Source organism: Echeneis naucrates, chromosome 13 (genome assembly GCF_900963305.1).
Source record: "Echeneis naucrates chromosome 13, fEcheNa1.1, whole genome shotgun sequence".
NCBI lineage: Eukaryota > Metazoa > Chordata > Actinopteri > Carangiformes > Echeneidae > Echeneis > Echeneis naucrates.
The window spans coordinates 21,066,889-21,085,130 of record NC_042523.1 but is presented as its reverse complement, the minus strand read 5'-3'; the positions used below and the strand labels follow the sequence as shown (position 1 = coordinate 21,085,130).

Genomic DNA, 18,242 nt, shown 5'->3' with positions numbered 1-18,242 from the left:
TTATCCGCATTTTATTTGTAATTGGACTAGTTTTAATAATAAAATAATAACAAAAAATAGTACAAGCACAGACACAGTGTGCCTTTTAAACGAGTTACTAATTTAGGACAAGCAGATTATTTCTGAGCATGGAATGGCATGTGAGCTTTGTTATATTGGTGACCACGTGTCATAATATCTTGCTCCTACCTGCTATTCCTGAAAGTTGATTTATGATGTATCTCTTCATTGCGTTATTATTGACTTCGGATTTATTTTTATTTTATTTATTTATTTTTTTAGGCTTACATGCCACATAATTATTGAGGGCAGCCTGTGAAGGCTTATTTCAGATGTATTTTCAGGTAAGGGATTGTGAGCTAATTTTCCCTACTGCTTGTTTACAGGCCCTGAGGTAAAAAAAAAAAAAAGTCTTATGACCCATGTCCAGGTATTTGTGTTTGATAGGAATAATTAGCCCACCACTGAACCATGCAGGACTGTTCATCACACACCTGGTCTCATTATTTGCTTCCATTTTCTCCTCCCTTCCTCTTTTTCTGTTGGAAATGTGTTTGTGTGTGTGCATTCCTTGTGTGGATTTGTGTGTGCTGCAATGAGGATTAACCTAGTACTTTAGCTGATGCTGATTGGAATGACGTTCAACACTCACACAGACTGGCTATTAACAAGGAGGAAAGATTGGACCTTGTATGTGTGTATGGGTGTGTGTCTGTGTGAGAGAGAGAGAGAGTGGTTGAGTCGGAAAGAAAGAAGACACTTATTATAATTTCATGAGAACATGACAGCAATTGTTTTGCATGTGGCAGCCCTCTTTTATACTTTATCTCCATCTGGACCTTTTATGCACACAGTGAAAGCAAGTCAGACAAGTAGACTGAGTGTACTTGTGTTCATGGCCTGGTGCCTTTTGGCACAGTTGGTTGCAGGTGTGGATAAATGTGTTAGTTAGAAAAGGGCACGCCAGGTCTGGGTTTTAATCTCTCCTACACTCAAACAAGCTGTGCAATGTACACATTTCACCTGTGTGGTTTGTTACACTTTTTAACTTAATATATATCTGTTTTCCTCTGTTACTCTTTTTTGGCCCGCTTATAGATATGCATCAAGCAGTGTTGGATTAGGGGCAAGGATCTTTTTCTAAAGCTGTGTGCCTGTGTGTGTTTGGGTGAGAGTGTGTTTGTGTGTGAGTGTGTGCATGCATGCTTGAGTATGTGTGTTTGTGTCTTAAGCCAGGCAGAGCAAAATACGGCCCGCTGTAAGCCCAGGGGTGTGTGATTTGTGTGAATGGGTTTAAACTGTGTGGATAGGCGGCGTCTTGGACGCTAGATAACCAGACGCTCCTTGGACAACGCAGGCTGCCCAGCTAAAAATATCAAGGTAAGACCATACTGCCTGTCTTTTTATCCATAATTGAATTCCAAGCGGGCTCATCGTTTATAATCACTGTTCAGATCTGGTCTATAAATCTATGCTGATGGTTATCTCTGTAAGATATCTACATGTAGTGTATATGTGTTAGTCTGTGTTTAGTGGCATAATTATAATTTATTATGTGAGAGGGATTTCTTTTAATAGTTTTCTTTTGAGGCCTCTTAGAAGTATTTTAACCTCATCTCTCCTATTTTCATGACCTTTGGGAATTTGAAATTCAATTTATCATAATTTGGGAGCTTTTGGAAGAATTGGGCATTTCTGGGTCTGGGAACTAGCTGGTTAATTAGAGGCATTTTATGACTGAACATTTTTAAACATGTGCTATGCAAACAAAAGTCTTTAATATTACACAATTACTGAATGACACCTGTTTTTTTTTATCTATTTTATTTTATTTAGTTTAAATCAATGAATAATAAAATATGGGACAAGAACTAGGTTTTTCTCTCTGATTGTTGAAGGAATTAAGGGAATTTTTATTTTCAAATAATGTTTATTTTACAGTATAGGAGAGCTGCAAAGCCTGTTGTTTTACTGATTATATGTCAGTTAATTTTGGTTAACTGTGAATAGTATATACTGTATATATAACTATAATTTTTCAAATGCTAGCTGGCACTGTTCGACAGGTCACCTGCTACTGCGCATTGCGCACTTGAGCACACATAACAGTAAGCCTTTCAGTTTTCAGAAATCCCAAAATAATTAACAGAATGGCTGTAACCCTCCACCATCCATAGGTCAAGCCTCTGCCACTGTATGTATGTGTCTGTGTGCGTGTGTGTGTATACGCATATATACAAAAAATGCAAAGCCTATGGCCTTATAATCATTGACAAATAATTGAGGAGGTAATATTTTCTTCTAAAGGCAGCCTGGAAAATGTCTTACCAGCATGACATTTCAGAGATGCTGTGTACGTCACATATAAGGATCTCATTGTGACTGTAAGGCCATTTGTTGTGGTTTAACATTCTGTGTCACATTGCTTGGCTTCAAAGTATGATCTCTCAGAAATGTTTCTGTTAGGAAAACTTTGAAAGTATCTTCCTCGTCTGTCTATCTATTTTTATATGTTGATGATTATGTAACATTTTACTGTATTTGATTGGCCTGCTGAATCTGGATTTTAACCTTTGTCGTGATCAGATTCAGAACAGCTGCAATCTGTCCATGCATGCCCCTTAGGTTGTCTTCATTTTAGTGGCTTCACGTCCGTGTGAAAAGAACTAGTAAGGTGCTGGTCCATCCATGGCAGAGAGTTCAGGTCTGTAATTAATTTAAAAAAGAAAAAGGTAAATCCCTAAAATGTGCTGCCAGTTTTTTTTATCGGAGTTATGACCTGGAGTTTCAACATCATTAAACCCAATGAACCGTCCTTTCTTCGTGAAGTTTTTTGGGACATTTAGCTTGATTACATAGATCAGAGCACAGATGCAGACAGGAAAAAGGGATAAGGGAGGGGAAGGGGCTGAAGAGATGACAGGCAAGAAAATGTCCCAGCTGGTATGAGACGGATTCCTCACTGCCATCAGTTTTTACATGAAAATGACCAAGACCTAGGCCTCACAAGTAAAAACTTCAACTTATATGTTCCCTTAGATTCTTACATTATTCAAAACACTTCAATTGACAATAATATAATAGTATTTCCCTCGTGGTCATAACTAGAGATACAGGAGATACAGAAACAGGATATAACCCAGATCTCCACTTTTTCATTATCAGCATTACCCAATAAAGCATTCTGCTTTGTGGATTCTTTCTGTCTTCACATATTACAGCCTTTAGCCATATTAGATTACTTGGACTGCAATTTTGTATTCATGATGAGCTAGTTAGAGGTACACATCAGGAAGAAGGAGTATAGTAATAGGCATTCAAATAAAAAGGAGAGTTGATATTGGAAACTGATCTCACCAATCTGAGACAAATAGAAGCAGAGGTTTGTGAATCTGATTTAGTGATTTCGCTCTCTATAAGGTAGTTAGCAAGAGTACAACTAAAGTAATGAGGGTAAACCACACAAATTGCTGGATTATCTATAACACAAGTGAAAGCTAAAGATACAGTAGAATGTGCTTTGCTTCAGTGAACACGTGTTTGAGCCAATGTATTGTCAACAGAGCCATTGCTGTTAATGTTTTTCAGAGCTGCATTGGATGCTTGACAGGCAAAACATACAAATTCTATATAGTCATGACAGAAGCTAAAGGGCCCTAATTTAATATTTCCCAGCTTTCTGCGCTACCACAATGCAGCAGTAAAGTAAGCCTGTGCTTCAGACTGTGGCTTGGTAATATGCTACTTGAAATGTGTTTGCATATCTACTTATCAGACTGCCCCTCAATCTGGGACCTATAAAAGCCTAAAGTATTTTTTTTCCTCCTGGGAGTACTACAAGTTCCAGTGACTAGTTAAGTGTTGTTTTTGCAGATGTGGTGGGAAGTGAGAAATCCTTCAGACTGGCAACTGCCGAACAGTTTTCTGCCCCATGTCTGGCTGCAATGTTTGTTCTTCATTAGCTGATTATGCTAAAGTTGGCATGAAGTCAGGTGGGCATGAGAAAGGAAACACAGTAGATCCCCAATGAAGCAAGATATGGAACTGGGAACTTTTCAGTTGTTTTGCCAGGTTAGTCTCTCGCTTTGTATGGGTGTGGGTATGTGTATGCTTTCTCCCAATTCAGTAAGATTTGAGGGGAAAAACACATCTGTAAAAAAAACAAATCTGACAGTAATTCATAGTTTTTATAAATTAAATCATTTGGCAGTGACATTTTTGTAGCCGTGTTTTTACACTATGTAGGCTAATATTGTCTTATTGCAGATCTGTGAAGGTGTAACAAACTGTGCTGCATATCTGTATTACATGTTTTTATCCACCTCTGATAAGACTCAAAAAGTCTTGATGTGCAACATCGCTTGATGTTCTTGCATATTTTCCTTGTTATTTCTCACTTGGCAGTGTTAAGTCTTCTATCAGGTATTTCACATAAAGATTAAAATAATAAAAGGAAACTTGGCTGAAAGTCTAAAAATTTCAGGAGTCCACAAATGACTCAAGAAACCCCCCTAAGGGGTTGCCAAAGCAGACTCTGATAAGCACATTATTTTTACTCAACCATTCCTGACATGTGTATCCCAGATTATAGGGTTTTGGTCTGTGTTTAAAAACTGCTAAGTTACGAAGGCTGGCACAGAGCCAAAGCTTTATGAGTTGTTTTAGAGCAAAAGATATACTGAGCAGGTGTCTTTGTGGGATCTCATGGGGATTGCAGAAGTAATTATAGGAAGTAATTAATAAGAATATCATTCGCTGATATACAGTTTCATGAGGGAATCTTTAAAATTCCATCCTGATTAGGTCTAATTATTCGTTCAACATTTCATTAATTACATCAAAGCTTGTTTTAACTCAACTGTGTCATTGAAGATACCATTTATTTAACATGGGTATGTGTGAGAAAGTCAGAGTGCGTGCATTTACTTGTATTTGTCTGGATGCCATGTCTGTTTCTGAGCTGATGACAATTTTTTTTCTCACTATTATTCTTTAAAATTGCGCATTGACGTAGACAGTCTGACCAGCTGTAAACTAAACTTTCTAATGTAACATGTTGAGAACATTCAGTGAAGTGAAACTATCTTTTATTTCAAAAGAAGACTATCTTGAAGAGTCAGTGTTTTCTTTTTAAATTAAAAAAATCCCAATATGAGTGCAGGTACTGTCAAAATGATCTAATGGTTAAAAAGAAAGAAAACAGGACTCAAAAGTTATGGAGTAAAGGGGTCAAAGCAGCAAACACCTAATCCTCTCCTTAGCAGGTGTGCATGATGACATGAGCAAAGAACTTGAAAAAGAGAGAAAATGGGAGGAAAGCCCAAAGAATGAAGGATGAGAGTTACCTAAAAGTTTAACGAATTACAGAGAAAAATGGAATAAGGGTGAGTGTGAAAACTCCAGCAGGGCTTCCTCAGGCAGTGATTTAATGTAATTCACGCACGAGACAGACTGTAGTATGGAGCACCCTGACACAGCCCCACACTACCACACATCCACTGAAGGGTAGGACTTCCCCTGTTTGCAGTGTTTGTATACCTTAATGAGAGTTCTGCCATGCCCCTGTTGTGTCAGAGCTGCTCCACAGTTAATTATTACTCTTTGTATTGTCACTATATGAAAACAAACTTCAAAGTGTGCATGTCCATGCCCGCACAATTTTCCCCCTGTATCCTCTGTCTGAGCGCATGCATCCATCTCTCGTGTCACCCATCTCTGCATACTGTACGTCTGCACGGCCGTGCGTCTCTGAGCACAGCATGTGTGTAAGTGTGTGTGTGTGTGGTTACAAGTAAGAGAGAGAGGGACAACAAGGGAGGGAGAGAGAAAGAGAGAGAAATGAGAGGGGTTTGAGAGCTCAATGGGCAAACACAGTGTCGTGATGTGCTGTTGCACACTGTTTCTCTGGCAAGTTTTTGTTACACCACCGGATTTTTTGACTTTTCACTAGAAGTTGCCGTAGCTGCTCTTTGTGCACGTTTTTGGCCGCCACAGGTTCTTCTTGTTCTCATTCACCATCTCTAAGGGTAATGTATGCACGTGAGTTGGGATGAAAATACTTCTGCCTTCACCATGCTGTTAATTACCTCGACCCTGCCGATGTTGCAACAAATGATTTGTCTGTAGAGTCAACAGAGATTACTAAAGTGAGCGATTGCTCAAGACAGTGTCTACATTTTTATTTTGGTTGTTTTCTAATGTCTCCATCTATTTTCCCTTCATATTCAGTTTGAGCCTAACTTTAAATATGTCTCTCTTTAATGAAGCTTACTTAGTGCAGCTGACATAGATATTTAAAAACTGATATCACTTCAGAGATTGTACTGCATTTGCTTTCATTTCATTTTTCTTATTTGAAAAGCACATCATGGAGGGAGATATATTTTTGAAATGTTATCTGAATTGTACATGGTATGTAATTTCATGTATTCTTTCAGCCATGTGCTTTCAGCATTTATCAACCCATCCACCACAGTTTCAGTTTTTTCTGAGGTGATGCGACAGTTGATAGTGATTTTCGGATAAGTACGATTTGGGTCGTTGAAAAGATCACATTTTACAGCTACATGATTTTTAACACATTCAAGTTAATTAGCATTCTACTTGATCCTCACGTTTCCTTTAAGTCGCTACCTTTCAGGTAGAAATTGTCAGATTTCTGAAGCATCAAAAACATCTCTTGTCAGACTAGGAGTGCACCGTATTTCTTTGAGATGAAATCATTGTGATGAAGAACTGATTGCATTCATCAGGATGTAAAAGTGTGGTTTGTATGGAAAAATGTGTTTGTGTTGGTTAGCGACTGTTTTCTACTCAGACTCCAGGTACAGGGCAGCGTTTTGGTTGTGTGGTGGTCAGATGTTAATTTGTGTGAGTATCGTGCCTTGTAAAAATGCTGGACACTCGTTCTTAATTTAGATAATGGCATTCCATGTAAATTGAGTCTTCCTACACTCTGGCATTCATTACTAATTTATCTAACACTATAAACAATCTAATCCACTTCTAAACAGCTCTCTTACTTTGAGCCATTACTCATGTTAAAGTGTTTTGGATTGTAGCTCGTTGAGTATTTGTGGATATATTGTACATGTAGCTTCTAGCCAAAAAAAAAGTAAAAAAAAAAAGAATTGTGCAGAACGTGCAGAAGTTTGTGAAGCCTTTTTAATAACAATTTATAATCAGAGTACTGAACAGTATTAGGTTAGTGCTGTCTCATTGACTTCTCACTTAAGTTTAATTGGACAAAAGTGACTCATCCACTGCCATGTTGATGTTGGCATGTGCACATAATTGTATAGTTCTCTATATGAATAGTTTGTACGCGGGCATACTACACTTTTGCTATGCATTTTACTGTCATGGAAAACATCTGAAACCATATATAACTAATATAAGATCTATGTCTAATTTTATCCAATATTAAATATTTAGAAATTCTACGGGGCTGTTTGGACCACAGGTTAGTTCATGCCGGTTTTGAAGCAAAGAAGTAAAGTAATTAATCAAATTATTTTAATTATTTTGAACTTGCGCACATCACGCCCAAGTCACTGAGGAACAAGCTCTTGGGTATTTTGCTCTGATATTTTGGCCATTTTTCCCAGTGCTTTGATGACATTCAACGTGACACTCTTTATTAAACATGTGTCCACATGCTGACTTATGTTTTCTGTCTTTTCAAAGTTTTTTCTTGTGTTTCCAGCCTTCAAAAATGCTTCTGGTGCTTGTATACATTTCCTAATTTCACCCGGTTATATCGCTTTGATCAGATAAGGATCGAAACAGGTTATGTAACTGAGAGATAGAATGAAATGAGGAACATGAGGGAAGACTAAGCAGATCAGCATGTCCCAACAAAATTCCCTGTATTTGTACTGTTATTAACATCGAGGAAAGTTCTCATGCAATGTGTTTTTCGAACATTAGGAATTAGGAAAAGCAAACAAATATTATGTTTGATAACTAGTTTCAGGGAGTTGTTACATGTAAGAAAACAGAAACATTTAATGATAATTGTTATAAGTTAACTGAAAGGTAACCTAAAGCTGTCAATCTTCTTTACCATGACACATCTCTGTATTTTTCTGTGTGTGTGTTGCAGGGTGTTCTCTTGGCGTGTCCCATCACTGAGTGTCAACGAGGGCGAACCGTGGGGGGAGAAGATCTAGGACTCTTGTAACTTTCTTGCTGGCCACATCCTGTTCAAACACATCTCTACTCTTGTGTACCCTCCTCTCTCTGCTTTTATTCCCTGTTGCTTAACACACACTTACACATTTCGGTCCACTCCCATATTCTCGCACCTCCCCTTACTCTGGCCCCTTTTCTACTTTTAGCTCTGCTCTCCTGTTCCCTTTCTCCTCTACCTGTCCAAGAGGGACAATCCCTTGTTTTTCCACATTTGTCCTACACCACCACAGCACCATTCTCCCCCTCTCCTAGCCGATCTGTTCCCCTAATGGGCACTATATCAGACAGCAGTGCCACATTCCCTTCATTGTCACTGAGAACCTCTCTCCACCCCTAATCGTCTTGCCAACAACAACCTCAGCACGACCCAATGGAGACGAAAGATATGATGATGACAAGCATGTTGACAATGGACAAAAGCGAGAATGAGGGAGAAAGGGACAAAGGAAGGGAGGAGGTGGAAGTAGGAGAGGAGGGTACGCCGCAGGAAAATGGTAGACTGATGTTGGCTGACGGTCTTGCAGAAAAAGGGCCCAAAGCCCTGAGCTGGGGGTCTGGCCCACAGGTGTCCAATGGCTTCACTACATCCACTCCTCAGAGCCCCAGGGATGGACCAGGAACTGCAGCTTGTGCTGGAGGTACAGCCTCTGGGCCCGGAGTTGGCACTGGGTCATCCATGCCACTGGGAGGCCTCAGGACTCTTGTGGTCCAACAAACCAGCTTGGAGAGGCCCAGAGAAACCTGGAGCAAGAAGATGGACTTCTTGCTCTCTGTGATCGGCTATGCTGTAGACCTGGGAAATGTCTGGCGCTTTCCCTACATCTGCTACCAGAACGGAGGAGGTGAGGAGAAAAAAGATGTTTCAGTTAGAGAAAAGCAGGAGTGGAGGAGAGGGAGATAAGGAGAAGGATGGAAAGGAGCTAAAAAATATGTCAGATCTTACTTTTGAATATGCAGGATTTCAAGGTATATATGTACAGCTAAAATCAGTCAGTTTTGCAACGTTTACCATCAACAAATGTGGATGTAGATAGAGACTATCAACATTTCAAAATAAACCTAAATAAAACAAAAACATGTTAACCTGCAATGCGTGCTACAGTTCAGAAAGATGGTTTGATGGTTTGAGTACTTACTTAAAGCTTATTTCAAGGTGTGTGTTTTCACAAAGCCTCTGTTATCCACCTGTACACTATTGCTACACAATCCTCACCTTGCAGCAACCAGGGCCTCCCTCTCTACTTTTATTGAATTTGCAATAATAAGATCTTTGTAATTTCCTGTGTTCTGTGTGTGTCTCGCAGAGCGAGGTAGAGATGGGGACCAGGAGACACTTGATAGAGGCAACAGTATTAATTGTGGTTTTTATGAGAACGCCTTTAGTCTCTTTGTATAATAACCTGTCTCCCAGGCAGCTGCTCAGTCAGCCCTTATCTTCACTTTCATGTCACAAAGAAAAAGAGACACACATGTACACACTGGTCCATCTACATTCACAAATGCACATGTACACATAATTTGAGTTGATAATTTGATGGAGAAAGAGAAAGAGCAATGTGTTACAAAGTCAGTGCTTTAAGCTGAGGAATTGTAAGATCTGACTTTTATCCAGCTGCTCATCTGTTTATTCTCCTCCTGTTTGTTTTCTAAACTTGCTTTTATACTTTTCAACATCCAAACAGTCCTGATTTGTAAATGGAACATTTAAAGAAAATGACTCAGAGCACAGTGAATGCACAGAAACATGAAACTGTGAAAACATGTCTATTGGTCTATTGGTTTTGAAGGGAGTTCAGTTGTGTAAATGATGAAGTACTGAAATTGTAATGAGTTTTACAGTAGGCTTTTAATGTTCCTGGTTGTTGTTGATTAGGAGTAATGAAGAGGACTACTGAGATTACAGATGGAGTGTGAAAAAGTAGCATATCCCATGAGTGTAATTGACCTGTCACTGTTCTTCCATAACTCTTTCTTCCTTAGAATTTTTCTTCATTCTCTCTTTTCTCAGTAGTTTTATCTTCCCCACATCTGTCCTCACATTTCTTCTCCCTCTCCATTTACTAATTTCTTAACCTACACCCCTTTTTAACATTTCCTTCTCTCGTTCCCAAATCTAGGTGCCTTTTTGTTGCCCTACCTGTTGATGGCAGTCTTTGGAGGTGTGCCTCTCTTCTACATGGAGCTGGCCCTTGGCCAGTTCCATCGCAGTGGCTGCATCTCCATCTGGAAACATATCTGCCCCATCTTTAAAGGTAACAGGATTAGAGAGTGCAGGAAAGATGGCAAATTCACTAAGCAGAATTGGTTGGAAAAAAAGGAAGAAAATAGGGAAATTGGACATCGCAGAACTTGTGAGAGCCTAAAAGACCGCTCAATTAACCTTCTTGCCCGTCAGTACATTTCCCTTTAAGAGCATCTCCAACATCTTGTACACCCAGTGAGATGTACTGAGTCTATGTTATGGAAATTGTCACATTTCCATGCCAAATGCCAGATGCTCAGAAATACAATAGTATGTAAATTGTTTGGAAATGTCAACCACTTGCCCAATTGAAACTTGAATTTCCTTTAAAACACCAAAGACATCTTTGCAATATCTGGAGAATGGCTGAATGCTTGCACTAATATGGGTGTCTTCCACTCATCCAGGGATTGGCTTTGCCATCTGTATCATAGCGCTCTACATAGCCTTCTACTACAACACAATCATGGCCTGGGCCTTGTACTACCTGCTGTCGTCATTTCAGTCCACCCTGCCGTGGACAACCTGCACCAACAGCTGGAACACAGCCAACTGTAACCGCTACATGTCCACCGACCACAATGTGTCATGGTCCAACTCCTCCATTTCCCCTGCCGAGGAGTTCTATACGTAAGTGCATGTAAGTCGGATGTTGAGACGTACAAGGAGAGCTACACAGGAGGGAGACGTCAAAGGGAAGGAGAAAGGATGACTTCCAGAGAGCGATCACATGGTCGGGTCTGGAGTTTAAGAGCCTTGACAGATTTACCACTAGCCTTCTCTCCAAAATCCATTTATATTGCAGCTTGGATTGTGAAGACATTGTATCGAGGTTAGCATTTCAGAGTACTTTTCTGATCTCAGATGGTCATTAGTACATAAGTAAGACACAAGTGATTTTATTCATCTTACACATATACATGAACTAACCCTAGTAAGATGAGCAGGTGTTGGGGAAGATAAGAAAAAAAAGACAACTTATGTTAGGATGAGGAACCATTTCTACAGAAATGTAACTTTTTTTTTTTTTTTTTTTTGATTCTGCAACTATAACAATCTCTTTATTTTTGTTGATTTGAAACTAAAACATATTATTCAAAGTTTTAAGAGATCTTTAGCTTGCTGCTTACACAGTGGTCAATTCAAGTAGTAGGAGCAGCCAGGATTTAAAAAAAAAAGTATTCAGTGTAGCCTTATAGGTGTTTTTATTATACTTGAAGCCTGAGGTCTGTCAAAACAAGGTCTTTCTTTTCCTGTCTGTGTTTGTCTTATCAGCTGCTGACTTGACCGTGTCTCTGTGTCCAATGAGACAGATTCATGGTTTATCTGTAGCTGACTTTTCCAATTGAATGTTTTAAAGTAGTGTGGCGCCAGAATTTCCTGTTTTCCACATAAATCATGTGTCCAGCATATCATTCGACCTGTGTGTGCGCACTCTGTGACCATAAGTTAACCTTACTGTTCATTTCAAATTAATTTTTACATTATATGGCAATTTATATTGGATAATGAATATGTGCAATTTCTTTTTCGCTTCATTGTACCACCTTTTTGTGTTTTTCCTTTTTTTTAATCATTTCTTTTCCTCAACTTTCCAAATTCTTCAATAATTCATCCCTTTCCTGTCCTCTTCTGCCTTTCTCAACTCTTCTCCCCATGATGTGCTTCAAAGCCATTTCGCCTATCATTTTTTAATTCCTGATTTTGACCTGTCACCCTCCTTAAGCCAAACATTCCCTTTTGCTTGTCTCCTCCCACCAGTCGCCAGGTGTTGCAAGTCCACCTCTCCCCAGGTTTGCACGAGTTGGGCTCTATCAGCTGGCAGCTGGCCCTCTGCCTGCTCTTCATCTTCACCATTGTCTACTTCAGCATCTGGAAAGGAGTCAAGACGTCTGGAAAGGTAACCCAGGGGGCGCCTGTATGGTTGATGAGGGTGTCAGTTAGAGCAGATAAATGGATGGATTGATGGCGGCAGAGAGGCAGAGGATGGTTTTTCTGCTGCCATCTCTTCACCCTCATTATCATTCATCATCATGGTCGAAAAGTTGGTTAGAAAAGCCGTCCTAAAGTTAAACGGTTTGTGGTTCAAACGTTGATTATCGAACCTGAAAAAACCAGGCAGGCCACGATTACCAACATTGGAAACCAGCTAAGGCATGATGGAAGAATTTTTTTTTATCGGTTGCATGTCATATCCCTCCCACTCCCAGGGTTAAATGTTTCTATTCTATCATCACTCCTAATCAAGTAATCTATGTCCAATCATGTAAACATACACTTCCCCTATAATGAATATATGAGTATATATAATATGACTGTATTTGCACCATAGATAGCATGATTCAGGGTCCCACTTTCAAGCAGCTCTCTCCTAGAAAAAACTGTTCATTCAAAACAGTGTCTTTTATTTTGAAAAGCTGATCATTTAAGATGTCATTCATTGTTAGTAATTAGCCAAACAAGTTAATTAACAGAAAATAAAATGGATTTTCGTTGTTGTTGTTTTTGCCTTTTGTCTTTCGGCATTAGGTTGTTTGGGTGACTGCTACCTTTCCCTACCTGGTCCTTCTGATCCTGCTTGTCCGAGGAGCGACTCTGCCAGGAGCCTGGAGGGGAGTCGTTTTCTATCTCAAACCTAATTGGGAAAAACTGCTTACTCCTTCAGTAAGTCAGTAGTCTTCATACAAATCTGTTACATATCCTACACAGGCAGCTCTATGTCTCGTTTCCTTCCTTCTCCACATCTCTTTGTATCTGCCCATCATCATTGATGTGTCACTTTTCAAGGTGTGGATTGATGCAGCAGCTCAGATCTTCTTCTCTCTGGGTCCTGGGTTTGGTGTACTTCTGGCCTTTGCTAGCTACAATCCATTTCACAACAACTGCTACAAGTGAGAACATTTTGTGTTCATACATGAATGAAACCTGCATTGCCGAAGAAATTAAATATTAGTACATTTAATCAGAAATATTGACTCTTTTAATTTCTTTTATTGGTTTAAAATCTTCCCATCCAAAATATCTATGTCACTATCAGTTTTAAGATATATTGTCTATACAGGTAGAACCTTCACCTGGTCTAAGAAGCTTTCTAATGTTGCAGTGACTCATAGATTAGTTTTTTTTTTTTTTTTGGGCTGAACTTTGTTGGCTTTCTTCCACTGAAACTTTAACTTTTCTCTCCTTCTCAGAGATGCGTTGGTCACAAGCTCTGTGAACTGTCTGACCAGTTTTCTGTCTGGGTTTGTCATCTTTACTGTGCTGGGATACATGGCTGAGATGAGGCAGCAGGATGTGGATGCTGTGGCCAAGGATGCAGGTAGGACCAGAGCATGCCCACAGAGGAATAGTTGACGTAGCCTCACATTGTTGGAAATATGCATCCCAGTTTGAACTCCAGTAATGTTACCTGGAAGGAATGAGAAATTTGCACGTCAGATATTTTTAAGTTGATGCTTTATTGTCAGTACAAATATTCATCACTGAATATAATTTTAAGTTTACAAGAATACAGTTGTATAGATGCATTAATTCTCTCTCTTTTATGTTGCCACCAGGTCCCAGTCTGCTGTTCATCATTTATGCAGAAGCCATAGCAAACATGCCAGCGGCCACTTTCTTTGCTATTATCTTTTTCCTCATGATCATCATGTTGGGTTTGGACAGCACGGTTAGTTGTTGTGACTCCTTTCTATGCAAAAGTTAACTGACCTCACTTCCCACCTTGTTGTAAAACAGCTAATTCTCTTATTCCCCAGTGCCCTGCGTTTGTGTATTCTTTCAAACCTAGAGACAGTTTCATATTTGCAAATGCTTTATTCTGTTCAACTTGTATGTGTCTGTTGTACTAATTTCTCCATAAAGGTGTTGGGTATTATTTCCCAAACAATGTGATTGGACTTTCATATCACTGTTGGGTGGCAAGCTTGTCTTCATAAGCCTGTGCTTATCTGTTCTGAGGCAGCCAGTTGGGGACGCCTGTAAGACTCTTATCACAGTCTGATAATCAGTGTAGAATCAGCAACAGGGTTGCTATGCTCCTTAATTTTCTGACTGAGGATATTACTGAAAAACGTATCATATACTTATGTTGGATCATTTTAGCAATCTCTTGTCCCTTCAATCGCACACGGCTTTGGACGTTTTCTGCCGGAGGTGTATGGATTAGTGAATGAGTGCTCCTCAACTGCTGGATTGTTTATATTTAACAGCTGATTAGCAACTTATTGATAGAGCTTTACGGGATTTAAAAAAATTAATGTATATACAGTATAATTGTTCAGTCTTGATGCTGCCTTCTTCAGTGTTGTTTGCTGTCCTAACTTCACTCTTTATTCTCTTCCTTTCTATTCTTCTCCTCTGTTTCTTTCTCCTTCTTCAGTTTGCGGGTTTGGAAGGAGTGATCACAGCAATGCTAGATGAGTTTCCCCATATCCTGGCTAAGAGGCGTGAGGGGTTTGTCTTTGGCCTAGTGTGCGTCTGCTACCTTGGGGCTCTGTCCACACTCACATATGTAAGTTACACAACAACTTGGCATACAGGTTAATACCAAATGATCGTCCATTTGAGAAAACATAATCGCCGATTGAATGAGATCTGAAAATACTTCTAAAAATATTTCAGGCAATGTGAGCCATTAAATTGATTCAAGACTTTATCTAGTGCTGATAAATCTTAATTTCCATTGAAATTAATCCTAAACCAATAAAAGGGCTTATGTCATTGTTAAAAGTATCTGCAGTATTGCTGCTCTGTTGAAGGTAATGTGATGAAATCAGATTAGAGCGTCCTCAATAATCCGTTTAGAACCAACAGTCATTAGAGTAAGGTACTGATTAACGGAAGTCCCTGCTCCATTGGACACGTTACAAGATATCAGCCCAATCACTGAGGCACCACTATTTTTGGTGGTGTCTGCTGTTTTTGACTCATTAGTTATAGGTTTTTATAAAGTCGTCCCATGCCCTGTCTCAGGGAGGAGCGTTTGTGGTGAAGCTGTTTGAGGAGTACGCTACAGGCCCTTCAGTCATCACTGTGGTGCTGCTCGAAGTCATCGCCGTGTCTTGGTTCTACGGTAAGGTGCCAAAGTGATGATGAATGTGATGATGGTAATCTCTGACCGTATTATGAATTTTAGATATAGTGGAGATGATGGTAGGAACGAGTGTCAAAATGAATTCTAGGCGAGGACAGACTATATATAGACTATACTTCCCTCAGAGTTTGGTCTCCTTCCTCCCTGTTTGTGCAGTTTCAGTCACACGCACAGAAGTGAAACGAGATGAAGGCATACTTTGTAATGAGTCTTTGTGTTTTTGTTGCAGGTACCAACCGTTTCTGTAATGACATCCAGGTCATGCTTGGTTTCTATCCAGGCTGGTTCTGGAGGATCTGCTGGGTAGCCATCTGCCCCTGCTTTCTGCTGGTGAGGCTCATGCACAGCATTTACACAGCAGCTTTCAGGACAGTTGGACATATTTATCCTGTTGTACCTGATCCTATTTGTCCCTGTTTCCATGTCCAGTTCATCATCATCAGTTTCCTGGCCTTCCCTCCTGAGGTCAAGTTGTTCCACTACCACTACCCACAATGGACCACAGTCCTGGGCTACTGCATCGGGGTGTCCTCATTCATCTGTGTGCCTGCTTATATGGTCTACCACCTGCTCACTGCCAAGGGCACATTCATGCAGGTACAGGTCCTTCCATCCTTACTCTTCATTTTCTTTGACTCTCTTTCCACAAATCCTCTCATACTCCGCTCGTCACTTTCTTACCCATAACCTCTCTTGACATCTGCTCTCCTCCTTTCCATTCCTTTCCTTGTACATCTGTAGGGTCTTCTCTTGTTTTTCCCCACACGTTCCCTTCCATCCTTCTCCCAAATCCTCTCATGACACACGTCCATTCACACACAGGGATTGCCTTTTCCATTTGCAGTCAGGGTCTAACCTCCCCTGTGAACACATGACTGGTTTTCAGGATCAAAGGAGTAGGGAGAAAGCACAGGCCAGAGAAGACAGCTTCCAGACCCCATAGATCTTTCTCACACACACACACACACACACACACACACTTATATACACGTAGGGCATTACCTAATGAAACACACCTTATACTCACCACTGACTCGGTCCTGTTTGCTAGATTTGAGGATAATAGATAGTCATCTTAATGAACTAAGTCCAGGCAAATCAGCATCATTAATAAAATTATTCATCAGAAGATTCTTTAATTGCTTCCCCTGTAGTAGAGTATTCTGAAAACCTAGTGACATACAAAATAAATGTAATTACAGACTGAATAACAGTTATCATTATCCTTATTATTAGATTGTTATACCATGTGTGAGAGTTGACAGAAGGTGAGAGAACATCAAACGAATTAGACAAAAAAGAAGTAGACAAATTCCCTCGAGCTGTCATCCACTATTGACACTGCTGCCAGGGCGCACAATGCACTGATGCACACTTTCAACATGTGAAGATGGATGAGGCAGAGCTGGGCCAAAATGTTTGAGTGTCTCTTTGTAGTCAGACAACGACTTTGTCATTTGTAACACGCACTCTTGATTGATAATAGCATTGATAATATACTTGCTTTTTCATGTTCAGTGTGCAAACAATTTTTTGATCAAGTTGCTTGTGTGTTTGAGAATAGACCTAAGAGGATTGTAGTCGAGCCCAATCTATGAATATCTGATCAAATTAATAATGAAAAATAAATGTTAGTTGTCCTGTGTAAGACACCCACTCTAATAATCCTACTGAAACAAATTTGGTGCTGGTTAAATACATGGTCACTAGTCCATTTATATTTTATTTTATCACACACACCCGGCTGAAGCCAACTCAGCTTAAAATGATCTTCATCAAAGACTTTCTACCTACTTTGCTCTTCAGTTGTTGTCAGTTCAGAGTAGTATATTTATGTATAGTTATATCGTCTACATTTATCTTCTTCCTTTGACTTTCCACTCTGTGTTTCTGACTTTTTGCTCACAGCGTCTGTTAAAAAGCATCACTCCAGAGCCCAGCTGTGACGACCACAGAAACTTCATTGTCACCAATGCAGTCTGACCAAACCCTGACCAAAAGAAGGTGCCACTTTAGCAACTTAGAGTACCTTCTTCTGGACAAACTGCAAAACTACAGGACAAAGGGGCTACCTTTCGTCATCTTTGCCTCTTTTCATACATCTCCTTCACAGTTTTTTTGTTTTTTTTTTCCTCACTGGACCTAGACGTGTATGTGAAGTTAGGTTGGAGCCAGACTGCCGTAGCTTTGTGATAGCTTTGTTTGGTTTGGTTACGTAAGTCGGCCTTCAGTGTCACAGGCATTCTCTGGAGTTTCTCACAAAACCAGAGCTCAGTTCTTATTCCTTGATCATCCACTCATATGCATCATCGAAGTCAGTTAGAGACGAAACTTTCCTTCAGGTAACAAAAATATTTTTACAGTTAGACATAGTGTGATACAAACTGTGTTCATGGAGATAAAATAACAGGCACTCAAACTGGAGACTAGTTTCTTTTCAACCCACTCTCTCTGTTTATGGGTGTGCTTTCATATTATACTGTTAAGTTATGCATTCTAATATGTAGCAAAATTCAGGTATCTTTTTACATCTGTTACTGAAGCCAAATATATGATATCTGTTCAGTTTGTATTTCTGAATATGTTTCGATATTGTCGTTATTTTGTGTTGAATGGCGTCATGGACGAACGAACAGATTTGAGTTCCCTACACTGTGAAGCATTCTCTGGTGGTGAAAGGAGTGTGTGTGTGTGTGTGTGTGTGTGTGTGTG

General features: G+C 39.7%; 1 protein-coding gene across 1 annotated transcript; it reads left to right on the top strand.

The window, feature by feature from the left end:
* Window positions 1–5,767: 5,767 nt before the first annotated feature.
* Window positions 5,768–18,242, top strand: slc6a4a (solute carrier family 6 member 4a). The gene is made up of 14 exons (XM_029516899.1): window positions 5,768–6,026; window positions 8,105–9,035; window positions 10,311–10,445; window positions 10,843–11,065; window positions 12,197–12,335; window positions 12,965–13,099; window positions 13,223–13,326; window positions 13,627–13,754; window positions 13,993–14,105; window positions 14,817–14,948; window positions 15,410–15,509; window positions 15,760–15,860; window positions 15,960–16,127; window positions 17,439–18,242. The coding sequence occupies exons 2-14, from the start codon at window positions 8,564–8,566 to the stop codon at window positions 17,511–17,513; spliced, it is 2,025 nt and encodes a 674-aa protein (XP_029372759.1). The 5' UTR covers window positions 5,768–6,026; window positions 8,105–8,563; the 3' UTR covers window positions 17,514–18,242.